We start from the raw sequence: 12,875 nt of genomic DNA, 5'->3' as shown, positions 1-12,875 counted from the left end.
TCGGGCCCTTCAGGATTCATGGGAACATTCTTCAACTGTGGACTATTCTTACAAAGAAACCTAAGGCGTTATTTCCAAGGTAAGATACTTCTAGTTTCCCTCCAGTTTGATTAGAATATAAGTATTATTGTCCCTCCTTGTGGGATTCTCGCCTTTGTAAAATCTCTTTCCTTTCTGTTTTTCCAGGACCTACTGAAGTTCATCCCGCAAACGCTATCTGCTTCCCTATTCATTTGGTCAGTACCCCCTGTTGAAGTCCCACCTGAGGCCATCCCTTCACCCCCCTGAAAGCATCGCGAGTGATGTGAATTCTCTCCCCCTTCCCCTTGAAATCAATCGCCCATACTGGACTCTCCGTGTGGAGGATTGGTTTGGAGGTGAGGGAGGAGGCTCTCTTCGTTCCTGCGGTACCTGGTTGTTCAGGTGAGTGGGGTTGTGACACATGTCATATCTTTCACCTACAGTGCACCCTGCCCATAGCGCTAGCTAGGGCCTACCTTAGGGGTGACTAATATGTAGTAAAAGGGGGGGGGGGTCACAGACATGGCACACACTTCAGGTGCCACGTCACAGCGGCAGTAACACTGTGCACACAGTCCCTGCAATGATAGAGGCCTGGGATAGGTTTGAAAGGCTACTTTGGTGGGTGGCGCAATCAGCGCTGCAAGCCCACCAGTAGCATTTAATTTACCAGCCCTGGGTATATGAGATACCACTTTACAAGGGACTAACAGGTAAATCAAATATGCCAAACAGGTGTAGACCAATCTTTACCATATTTATCACAGAGAGCACACACATTTTACACTGAACGGCAGTGCTAAAGTGCCCAGAGTCCTACAACCACCAACAGCATGTCAGAAAATAGGCTAGGAGAAAGGCAAAACACTTAGGGATGACCCTCAAAAAGGGCCAAGCCCAACAAAGAGAAAGAGGGGAAAACATCACAAAGAGAGAAAGCAGGAACCTGAAAAAGTGAGAAGATAAAGGGGCAGGAAGTGTCTGGTAGTGGATTAAAGAGGCATAAGGTGGATTGAAGACTACACAGACTTGGTACTCGGCCCGCCAACGTTTAATTGCATTGGCCGCTGGCTACTGAGCAGAGCTTGGTTCCTGAGAAATAGTAATCTGATGAGTGTATAAGTAAAAACATTTCTGTGCCTGATTGAATAAGTGTTGCATTTTTAATTAATTATTTTGATTAACAGAGTTTGTTATACTATTATGAAATAGTCCGTGCAGTGTCTGCCCATCAAATGGGTTTCTGGGGATAAATTAAATTATATGAATCACTTCCAGTTTGAATTACTATTTTGTGAGCTATGAAGAGTTGGTGTAATATTTCAATACCACAGACCCGCCACAGGAAATGGTGGAAACTGTGCAGCTATTAACCTATCTAGTAAACAGTCTTCTGCTGAAAGACTAACAGCCTGGCTTTTTCAGTTGGTGCCGTGAAGACACATCTCACTGGATCTGAGGGACTGCAAAGACAATGCTCAGGACAAAGAGCAAATGAGTTTCTTGATTCTACTGGGCCTGTCAGGAGTGTCCGACATCTCTGAAAATGAAATTTTGCTTGACCACTTGATTACTCATGCTGGAGCAGAAAGCAGTGCCAGTAAAAGGTTTACATCCTTGCTGTTGAACCATAATAGCCAAGTCAAGATGGCTTGAGTGGGACCCTTTTCTATACATGATGCCTCCCATTCACCCACTTGCACCAACTTGAGTTTTCAGCAGACACTATTTGGGGTGGCTAGTTTCTCTTAATAACCCCCCTAAATAAATTAATACATATTTTTCTTCACCTACTAAGCACACAATCCTACCCTACCATACTTTACACACCATAACTTTTCACTACACCAAATCGACCATACCCATTCTACCACACCTACAAACCCTACCTAACTTAACTATCACATATAGCTACCTCCCTGAACTACCTGGCACACCTGTGTTCCACATCTTAGTAGCAAACCTATTATAAATATCTACCATAACTAAGCTACCATACCTAACTTATCATACCTGTGTACCATATTTAACCTAACATAGACAAACTATCATAATTACTATAGCTGCCATACCTACCTACCATACATATCTACCATACCTAACCTATCACACATATCATACTCACTTACCTACCATAGATAACCCCACGATCTAACCTACCATATCTACCTCCCTTAAATACATACCAAATCTATCTGTCTTACCTACCATACCTATCTCTGAAATCTTACCTATCAAACCTTCCATAGAAACAGACATAATCAACCAAATCAGTCTGCTGAACTTAGCCTATCATATCTAACCTACTATAACTAACTGCCATACCTTTCTTACTTACCTATCATACCTACATGCCAGGCATTGCTAACTTATCATACTGAACCTCTTCTACTTACCTACTGTAGATACTAAAGCTATCTTCCGTATCTGCTGACCATACCTAACCAACCTAGCATACCATACCTAAAATACCTAACCTACCATGCTTTCCTACCATACCTACTAAAGATACCTTCTATACCTACCTGCCTTATGTACTACACCTTTCTACCATAACTAACTGTATATACCTACTTACCACTCCTAGATACCATATTTACCTATATACCTTCCCCAACATACCTACAAACCTTACCTTCCTACCTACCTGCCATACCAAACATATCGTACTCACCATAACTACCTACAATGCATCCTAAAGCTACCTGTATCATGAGACCCCAAGCACTCAACATCATAAACAACATAAACATGAGTTATTCAGCGCCAAGATAACCTTCTGAGTAAACATGTGCTTTACAAATACACACGTTATGTTATTTCCTACGCAGATGACACTCAGCTCATCCTCTCACTCTCAGAAGAACCCACCACCACCAGGAACAACTTCCACAACTGCATGGCGAGCGTCGCCGAATGGATGAAGAACAACTGCCTGAAGCTCAACACGGACAAGACTGAAGTGCTGATCTTTGGAAACAACACCTCCATGTGGAACGACACCTGGTGGCCCTCTGAACTCAGACCCAGACCCACACCGAAAGACCACGCCTGCAATCTTCGCAGCAACCTGGACAGCAAACACTGCCACACTTTCTTCCACACCTTCCGCATACTCCGTAAGTTCTTCAGATGGCTCCCTGTCAACCCCAAGCCCTGGTTACCAGCCAATTCGACTACAGCAAAGTGCTCTAAACAGGAATCACCAACCAACTCCAAAAATCTTCAGACTATACAGAAAGCAGTAGCCAGACTCGTTCTCAACCTCCCCAAACAGACCCACATCACTCCCCACCTCAGGAACATCCATTGGTTCCCAACCAGAAAAGATGCCAATTCAAGCTGCTGATACATGCCTACAAGGCCCTCCATGACCTAGGAACAGCATGCATCAACCACGCCTGAACTACCACCAACCCACCAGGCACCTGCATTCCCTCCCTCGCCCACATCCCCGCATCCATCAAAACCACAGCAGAGGACTTTCCTTCTCCTACCTTGCCACCAAAGCCTGGAACGATCTTCCCTTCTACTTCCCAAAAGCATCTTCTCTCCCAGAATTCAGTGTGTGACTCATGTCCTGGCACTTTGACTGCTCGCAGCAGGACCCCAGTGACTGGATACCCTCAGGGGTGATTAGCCGCGCTCTACAAATCCGGATAGATTGATTGATTGGCCCTACCATTTCTACCATACCTACCTACCAATCATACATAACCTACCATGCCTACCTATCAAACCAACCTAACTTACCTACCAACCATGCCTACCAGACCAAGCTACTATAGCTACTATACCTGAACTTGCATATTCACCTTACCCTTTATGATTATTCTACCATATCTAATCCACTATACAATACCTGCCATAAGTACCTACCATAGTAGCCTACCATACCTAGCCTACCATACCAACCTAACGTACTCATGTTCCAAATCTATGATAACTTCACTACCTACCTATCATGCTTTCCAAATGTAACACATCTGACCTCCCGTACCTCCTCACTCCCCCAGCAAATCACATACTGCTCATAGCCCAGTTTTCTGAACTGTAACACAAACATTCTCTCATTTTACAAGCTAGTAGTGACCAAGCATAACACTTGACAAAAGCTTACAATTTACAATATAAACCTAACCACATACCAACACTCTCACAATAACCACTTTCTACTCAAAAATCATAACACTAAAATTAAATTACAGTTCTATCAACGTCAATACTTACAAACACTGTGTCAGAAGTACCTGAATCTCCATGGAGGCAGGATGACACTAAATTCCCAAAGCCCACTCACCGGTGCCGTCACCAATTACAAATGGTAACACCCACCAGCAAGGGGGAAAGGAGAGTGGGACACAGAAGAGACTGCTTCAGGAAGGTGAAACCCTATTGTGGTAAGGATCCTTAACTGGAGAAACGTCTTCTTGTAGAGATGCCAGTTATGGTCCAGGGGAGAGGAATCACCTAATGCACAGACTACACTGCCAACTCTATCTCAACTAAGTGTAGACCTAACTCCCACCTATTAATCCTGAAGTCCTTGCCTCTCTTCTGTTATTAAATGCAATAGTACAGTGAGAGATACACAGATCTTAAGAAGAGACAGGAGGACCGTATATATAATATAGTCTATGTTCTTTCTCTCAGGAGTTCTTTAGGTGAAGAGCAGAATATGTTTCCACAACACTCAAAGATGCCTGCTTTTCCTTCCTTGCTCCTTTTAGAGCGCTGCATCTACAATGCAGCGCTCAAAAAGGAGCAAGGGAGGAAAAGCAGGGAGGAAAGGATAGGTAAGCACGCAATAGAGAGGAAGAGGCTGAGCAGTTCTGTGCGCAAACTGGACATTTCTTACTGTCTTTCAAATGGTGGTGTTGTTTTTAATTTAATCACTGCTTGGAGTTGGAAGAGAACTGGAACCAAGCCACAAACAACTTCTCTGGACCTGCTTTCTCTGACACTGAGTAACCAGAGTCTACTGCGACCACAGCAGCAGAACTCAGGCGAACAAAATATGCAGAATTCACCAAAAATGACTAAAAGAAATACCCTCAAAACCCTAGAGGGATGTATGACGTTACAACGCATACTTTTACAACGCACACCTTTACAGCACATTTTTTACAACGCAACATCCATTACAACGCATGCCATTAGAACGCATTTTTTTAAACTACCTTTACAACGCATTCCATTACAACGCATAATACCTTTACAACGCATACCATTACAACGCATAACATTAAATTGCATGTATGGTAAGTATTGGATAGTGTAGGGGTAAAAATTACTATTCTAACTCCAGGGGGTGCAACAGTAGGGTAAGTGTTGGATAGTGTAGGGGTAAAATTTAGTATTCTAACTCCAGGGGGTGCAACAGTAGGGTAAGTGTTGGATGGTAATTGTATGCGTTGTAATGGTATGCGTTGTAATGGTATGCGTTGTAATGACTGCGTTATAATGACATGCGTTGTAATGGTATGCGTTGTAGTGTCATGCGTTGTAATGGTTGCATTGTAATGGCATGCTATGTAATGGATGTTGCGTAGTAAAAGTTTTGTTGTAATGGTAGTGCGTTGTAAAACTTGCGTTGTAAAGGTTGCTTCCCCCCTAGAGGGTTACCGAAGAAGGGAAACTATCCCTAGGCGAAATGGAACTCGAAATTTGTCCGCCTCCCATTCTGTGAAGAGGAGCTGACAAAAAAACAAACTTCTCTCAAGGAATTTCAGTTTGAAGTGCGCAGTGAAGAGCGAGTGCAGTCCACTTGACTGCCACCAAAAGACATACAAATACTCAGCTAAAGTGGTGGCCATCTTGAAATGTCTAAATCCCTAACAAGTCTACACAGAACTCCAAAGATTGAACATCTGAGGCTTCACCAAGATCTTTTTTCTTCTTCTTTTCTGCCTCCTCTGTACTTCTAACATTACAGACACCATATTAGCCTGATTCCTGACACACTGCAAGCAAATTGAATTAAACTGAAAAGTAGCTAACAACCAGCTCATCCTCTCCCTCACCAAAGACCCTACCACCACTAGATTCAACTCCCAGAGGGGAATGCAAGATGTCGCCGCCTGGATGAGCAACAACTGCCTAAAACTCAACGCAGAAAAAACTGAAGAGCTCATCCTCTGACCCAACCCATCGGCATGGAACAACACCTGGTGACCCACTGCCCTCGGCAATCCTCCCACCCCCACAGGCCAAGCCTGAAACCTCAGCATCGTACTCAACTCCTCCCTCTCTATGAACCAACAGGTCAATGCCGTCGCCTCCAGCTGTTTTAACACCCTCCGCATCCTCCGTAAGACTTTCAAATGGATCCCCCCCGAGTCAAGGTAAACAGTCACCCACGCACTCATCACCAGCAGACCCGACTACGGAAACGCCCCCTATGCCGGCATGAACATGTCCCTACTCCAGAATGTCCAGACGATACAGAACACCGCTGCCAGACTCGTCCTCGGCATCCCTCGACGAGAGCACATCAGCCAATACCTATGGAAGCTCCACTGGCTCCCCATCAAGAAGAGAGTCACTTTCAAGATTCTCACCCGTGCCTACACAACACCGAACTCCAATACCGCAATGACAGAATCACCCTCCACGTACCCAAAAGAAACCTCAGATCCGCCAACCTTGCCCTCGCTGAAACCCCACGCATCCACTGGGTCAAAGCAGAGGGAAGATCCTTCTCAACCATCGCAGCCAAGACCTGGAACGAGCTTCCGATCAACATCAGATGCGCCCCCCTCCCTGATCACCTGCAGGAGAGCTCTCAAGACCTGGCTCTTCGACTGAACGGAACGGCTGACACACCCCCCTCCCCCCCAGCGCCTTGAGACACTCACGGGTGAGTAGCACGCTAACAATTCACTGATTGATTGATTGATTGAGTGATTGAACAATTACATTAACTCTTTTACACTACTTTACTAACTTTATAAAATTGTACAATCACAAGACTTGCTATGTTAAACTAAGCAAGTGAATAGTTGAATAATATCTACTTTAAAATATAGGATTTAATTTGTTTTCTATTCCCTTGAAATATTTTAGACATAATTTTTTATTAGGTATCGCCTGCACAGTGTTTGCGCTTTGCTTGAGAAAGCTATTGTTTTTCATATGAACTTTAAAAGGACTTACATCCTGCTTCCTCTCTTTCCTGGCTTTTTATTGGTTCCTGTGCGTGACACTTACCTTTCCTCCATTTCTGTTGGCTGTAGCATATTTTCCTGCATTTGCCAATGCTTGTTCATCATCTGCTTCTCTAATCAGTTCCCTGCCACCGAAATACTGTTAACAGCTGCTTTGGTGGAACTATATTTTCATAAAGCTTTGCCTTTTACTATTGCAGCATATTTATATAACAATATATCACCTGGAGAGGTTAAGTGATTTGCATTGAATCACAGGATGTTGCTCGCATCCCCGAGACTCGATCCGGTATCCCCAGCACTTGAGTCAGCAGCTCTGCCTGCTGGGCCACATCCTCTCTACTCCTGTGTTATCTCTCAGGGAGCTCTTTCCTTCTCCCAGATGATGAATGATGAAAACAGCTCTTTATTTATTACATAGGCGAAACTGATAAAAGGCCAATGCTTGTTATTTAAATTTGAACGTTTTAAGTCCTTAGTTGCATCTTTTACAATTCAAATACATTGCATAACTCAATACACAAGATCAGGGCAGGCTTTAGGGGGGTGCGGTGTAATCAGTGCCTCCGCATTGGGCGCTGACGTGGGGGTTGGCACTGACCCCAGGGAGGAACACTGTGTTTAGCAATAACTTACAATTTAAAAACATCTGCTGCAGAGTTCCTTGTGCGTCCAGCTTTCAGGCAGCAATAAAATTGTCAAGATAACTCCTGTGATGAATGTTCCTGCTAGAGAGAGAGAGAGAGAGATCAGAGTTTGGTGTTGACTCCCCATAAAGAGGGTTATTATGCCTGCTGCAAAGAACAGATCTGTATTTTATGTGAATAACTGAGTGGATTAATAAAGCCAGCCTTTACCAGCTTTTTAAAACAAATTAAATGTATGTGAGAGGCTTCCTATGGAGAGTTTAGGGGCACTTTTGGTGGGTAGAAGTGAGGGAATCATGGAGGAGGTCATGGGGAGGAGGATGCTAAAAATGATTGTCACACCAGGCGCCACCAGCACTAAAGCCGGTCCTACATGAGATGTCTCTCCTTCTAGAATTTTTTGAGCAAAACTAATATACTACATAGTATACAAATAACAGGCCTGACCTATTGGCATTGTCAGAGCTTATTTGCAATCTGTTCACACAGGCAGGACAAAACGTTCACTAATCTGGGTCTTTCTTTTTTATTTGCAAATGTCAGCGTTTGCTGAGAATTATCTTGGCTGCACATTCAGATTTAAAATGTGATTTGGAAATTAATTCCAATTTTTTACATCAAAATACGATATACACGTCAACTGGATAGATCCCCCCGAAACACTCAAGGTATTCTTTTCTTTTGTTGCAGGTGATTGAGGTAAAGTTTGAGAAGTTTGATGTGGAAAGAGATAATTATTGCAGATACGATTATGTGGCAATTTTTAATGGTGGGGAAATCAACGATGCCAAACGAATTGGGAAATTCTGTGGGGACAGTCCACCAGCGTGAGTAGCCTTCATTCATTCAAAAACGTTGACGCATTCACGCATTTTTTTACAAATGTGGTCCACAATATGTCTTTTGCCTGCGAAGCACATCACGCAGTCGTAGCACTAGGTGAATATCCACTGCTAAAAAAGACTGCAATGGGATTTATTTATTGTCTGTTTTATCTATTTTCTATGATTGATCATATTTTTTTTCTGCATCAAACATACAGAAGTGCGAGTTGGGTGGGGTTATAGTCCTTTTGTTCTGTTTCATTTGTATTGCATTTCATTTTTTCCTGTATTCACATGAAAATAGTCAAAGTCAAAATGGTGTATGTTGATGCTGCAAAGTCTCTGTGGTACAGAGCTCCGCTCTATATGTGTTATTTGACAAATAAAATGTGTTTAAAAAAAAAGTGCACACAAATGCACACTCGCATGCATACCCTCTCACACACTCCTCTTTCGCCTTTGCTGTATTGTAGAGTAAACTGTAGGAACCCATGCAACCACTTGCCTGGACTGGAGCACATTTGCATTGTTTTTTTCTATGACTTTCATGCTTAACCCCTTCGCCGCAGGGCTAATTCCCCCGCGGCGCGGGGGGAGAGGGGTCGCGTGCGGCGCCGCTGTACTCATTACGAGCTCAGCTCATCATGGGCAGGCCCGGACTGGCCGTTGCGGGCACCGGGCAATCCCCCGGTGCGCCGCAAGGGTGGGGGCCGGTTTTGGGCCTCTGGGGGCCGTTTTTGTTACAGGGCCGTTTTTGCAGCATAGCTGCAAAATCGGCCCTGTAACAAAATCGGCCGAAAACCGGCCCCGGCAAAGAGCTCGGCGGCACCCCCAACCCCAGGGGGGGGCCGGCCGAGCACTTTGCCAGGGCCGGTTTTGCTTCCCAGTCCGGCCCTGATCATGGGGCACAGTAGAGCTGTGCTTGTGACGAGCTGAGCTCGTCATGACTCCGCCCACTTAATGGAACACCCCGCAAACGAGGGGAATTATCCCCACGTGGCCGTTTCACGGCAGTTATGACAAGCGCAGCTCGTCATGAGCACAGCTCCACTGTGCCTCATGACGAGCTGAGCTCGTCATAAGCGCCGAAGGAGTTAATGGACCCTGGGCCAAACAGGACCCCTCCCTCTAAAATGCAAATTGTGTGCCTCTGGATGAATGAGGGAATTAATATATTCTCAAAACACTTAGGCATGAAAGACTATTGAGCTGTTCTCTAAAATTGCCCACAAATATATACAGCATTACTGAAGGTATGGCAGAAACATGATAACATTATCACTATGACTCAAATAATTTTACAGAAATATTTAACTGTATAAGCATGTTGGAATCTATAAATATGTTTGTGTTTTATGTCTTTGGAACACAGAAGATATTCCTCTTGGTTCAGAGTTCTCTGTAGTTAGCAGCCTCCTCTGAAAGGACTGTGCAGCTTCCAAAGGGAGTTTCTTCAACCTGGCTCTTTCTGGTAGGAAGTTCTCCTAGTAGAGACAGGTGTATATAACCATGTGGCTCAGATGCGGAAACTAGTTTCTCTACCTCTCAACCAAGGCTTCTGTCAGACCAGGAGGCTTCTTCTCCAGAGTTACAAACAAGTTCTGGAATGGACAAAAATTCCAAGAAAGTGGGATACTACCGAGCAGCCCTAAGTTAATCTATATGCTTGTTTTGAGCAATCCCCACTCCCACATTTGCACCCAAGTGATATAATTCCTCTGATTAGTGGCACCAACATTTTCACAGTGTTTTATGTCACTGCAGAGCTCTGAATGTAAGATGCTCAATAGCTTCAAACTGCACCTACTGCCAACCTAGCTATCCCACCATACCCAAGGAGATTTCAGCACCTCATGTTAACACTTCAAGGATGTCCTTCAGGGGAGCGGAGTATGTGGCTCTGGTAGAAACATCTTCATGAAAAAATAGGTGTGGAGGTATGGAAGGCATAAATGTCCTTACATTGCACTCAGATCAACTCCCCTTTCTTGGACATTGTGTGTTCCCTCAGAATATGGCCTACGCGTGTTCTTCAATGAAGACTGACTAATGCAGAGAACTGGAATAGCCACTGCGACTGAAGGGCATTGCCATGCATTTCTGCCACATTTGTTCACAAGTTGTTCATGGGGTGGAGACAAAGTACTTTTAAGTAATATTCCTTTTGTAGCCCATGGTCTAGAATTAGACTTGCCACTCTAATTCTGAAGAAATACGGTCACGCTGAAGAAAAAGGATTTTGCCAGCATGGTTATATTTGCTTGAGAACTGACTGCTCCATTTGCACTGACAAGAGCGAGTGAGATGTTGGGTAGAGAGACTGCCATAGGGTGTAGTGATTTGTCTAAATCAATAGTGTGACGAGACAGTTCACACTATTTACATGCCCCTGACTTTTTTCTCCCCTTAATAACATAAACTGTTAGAGGTAGTGGCAAGCATGCCCTGGCAAATTCGCTTACCTAGCTCTGACTCATCATTGTAGTCCTGTTTGTAAGTGGTTCGAAATACTGAATGGTGTAAACGACCAAGCCTTTGCTCATATTAACTTTTCTGGGAAGTTGTAAGGTTTCCCTATCTGACTATGCCAAGCACTATTCCACAATTTAATTTCCATCCTAAAGATACTCTGTGACGAGGGGGACCCGGAGGACCCTATGCGACAGGACTTGAACCAATCAAACGTGAACAAAACACTATTGCTTTCACCCTTTTCTAAACAGCAGCCGGAAAATTGGAAAGAAGACGAACTCATCCCCCACAGACCCGAGACTGGCTTCCAGGACGAACACTGTTTCTTTAACTGGGCAGAACTCGAGCCAAGCCACGCCCACGAGTCCGAGGTAAAACCCAGCATTGAACACACACAGGTGTGTTCATCGCCCGGAGGCGGAGTAGTTAGATGGAGAGACGAGGAGAGCGACGGAACGGACTGGAGTACAGGAGTAGTGAAGGAGAAGATAACCGGAGGAGAGCCTGGAGCAGCTAAAGGAGACGCCGCAGGACCCCGAAACCTCGAGGAGGAGGAGGCGACAGGTGGCACGCCGAGCGAGGGAGCAGACGACTGCAGCGACAAGCCAGGAGGCCAACGAAAAGGTGCTTCGCCCAGCCACACTTCAAGGGAAGTGTGGCTCTCGCAGGTACGGTCACGCTTTGCGGGCTGGGCGGGACGTAGATGGGCTAAACCTCCCTGAAAACCTCACACGGCTTTCCTCTGCACAACCCCCCCCCTATTCACCGAACCGACACCACAAGACACCGGGGTTTGACTCTGCAAGTGTGACCCTCACTCCCTGCCCTAAAACGTTGTGTACCTAAACACCAGGACTAACGGCTGTCCTACATCTCTTTCTTTCCATATACCACTGCCCCGAATTGGAAGACACCACGGCTGACTACCGGACTACCTGTCCCAGAAGTCACCGGGAAAGGAGAGGAATCGGAGCAGAGAGACGCAAAGACCGACAATCCCTCGCGGAGACAGAATCCGATTTCCCCCTACCCTACTACCGGAGAGTGATTCAGAGGAGGCGCTTCCTTAAAACAATAAAACCTGCGTTACCTCCAGTGCCTGTCTCTGTGAATCTGTTTGAACGCCCACACACTCCCAAAATAACTGTGGTAGGACCAAAAGCAATCCTGCCCAGAGGATCTGCACAATCACCTTGTATCATCCTTTACAACACTATAAACTCGTTCCTTCTATCCCAGTGATCATTAGCTCAGCAGCATCCCAACACCTTTGCTCTCAGTCCTTGGACCATTGAACCACACCAGCAGTATTTTAGCACAACAAATAATGCATACACAAGACGTAAAATGCACCCCTATCAGATTATTAATTTGTAATGTACTTGTTGGCACTCTTTAGCTTGACCTGTTCCTGATGCCTGTGTGTGAGTTTCACTGAACAATCCTTTCATTTACAGTATTATGCAAGAGTTAAAAGTTGTCTATCTACATACATACGTATGTATATTTCTCCCCCAGAGAATAAGAGTAAGAATTATCCTGAATTGAACACAAATTTATGAAAGGGATAGTAAGCAGTAAACTGGGGTATTTGCGTAAAACTTTTATGGGCTTCGGTGTTTTCTCCTGACTACTATCAAACCAGCTAGAGTAGAGCACTAATCAATCATCTATTAAATGTGTCCTTCCTCAGCCTACATGTCCACACTTGGGTTAAGGTGCAGCATCTCATTTGCCCAAAGTGG

General features: G+C 44.8%; 1 protein-coding gene across 1 annotated transcript in view; it reads left to right on the top strand.

The window, feature by feature from the left end:
• PCOLCE2 (procollagen C-endopeptidase enhancer 2) overlaps window positions 1-12,875 on the top strand; it is a 346,699-nt gene that overhangs the window by 175,681 nt on the left and 158,143 nt on the right. The window contains exon 5 of the mRNA XM_078665619.1: window positions 8,525-8,661. Coding sequence (XP_078521745.1) covers window positions 8,525-8,661 — 137 coding nt within the window. The remainder of the gene's footprint in view (window positions 1-8,524; window positions 8,662-12,875) is intronic.

Source organism: Lissotriton helveticus, chromosome 11 (genome assembly GCF_964261635.1).
Source record: "Lissotriton helveticus chromosome 11, aLisHel1.1, whole genome shotgun sequence".
Taxonomy (NCBI): domain Eukaryota; kingdom Metazoa; phylum Chordata; class Amphibia; order Caudata; family Salamandridae; genus Lissotriton; species Lissotriton helveticus.
Note: the sequence above shows the minus strand (reverse complement) of the source record. Positions and strands in the feature narration are given on the sequence as shown.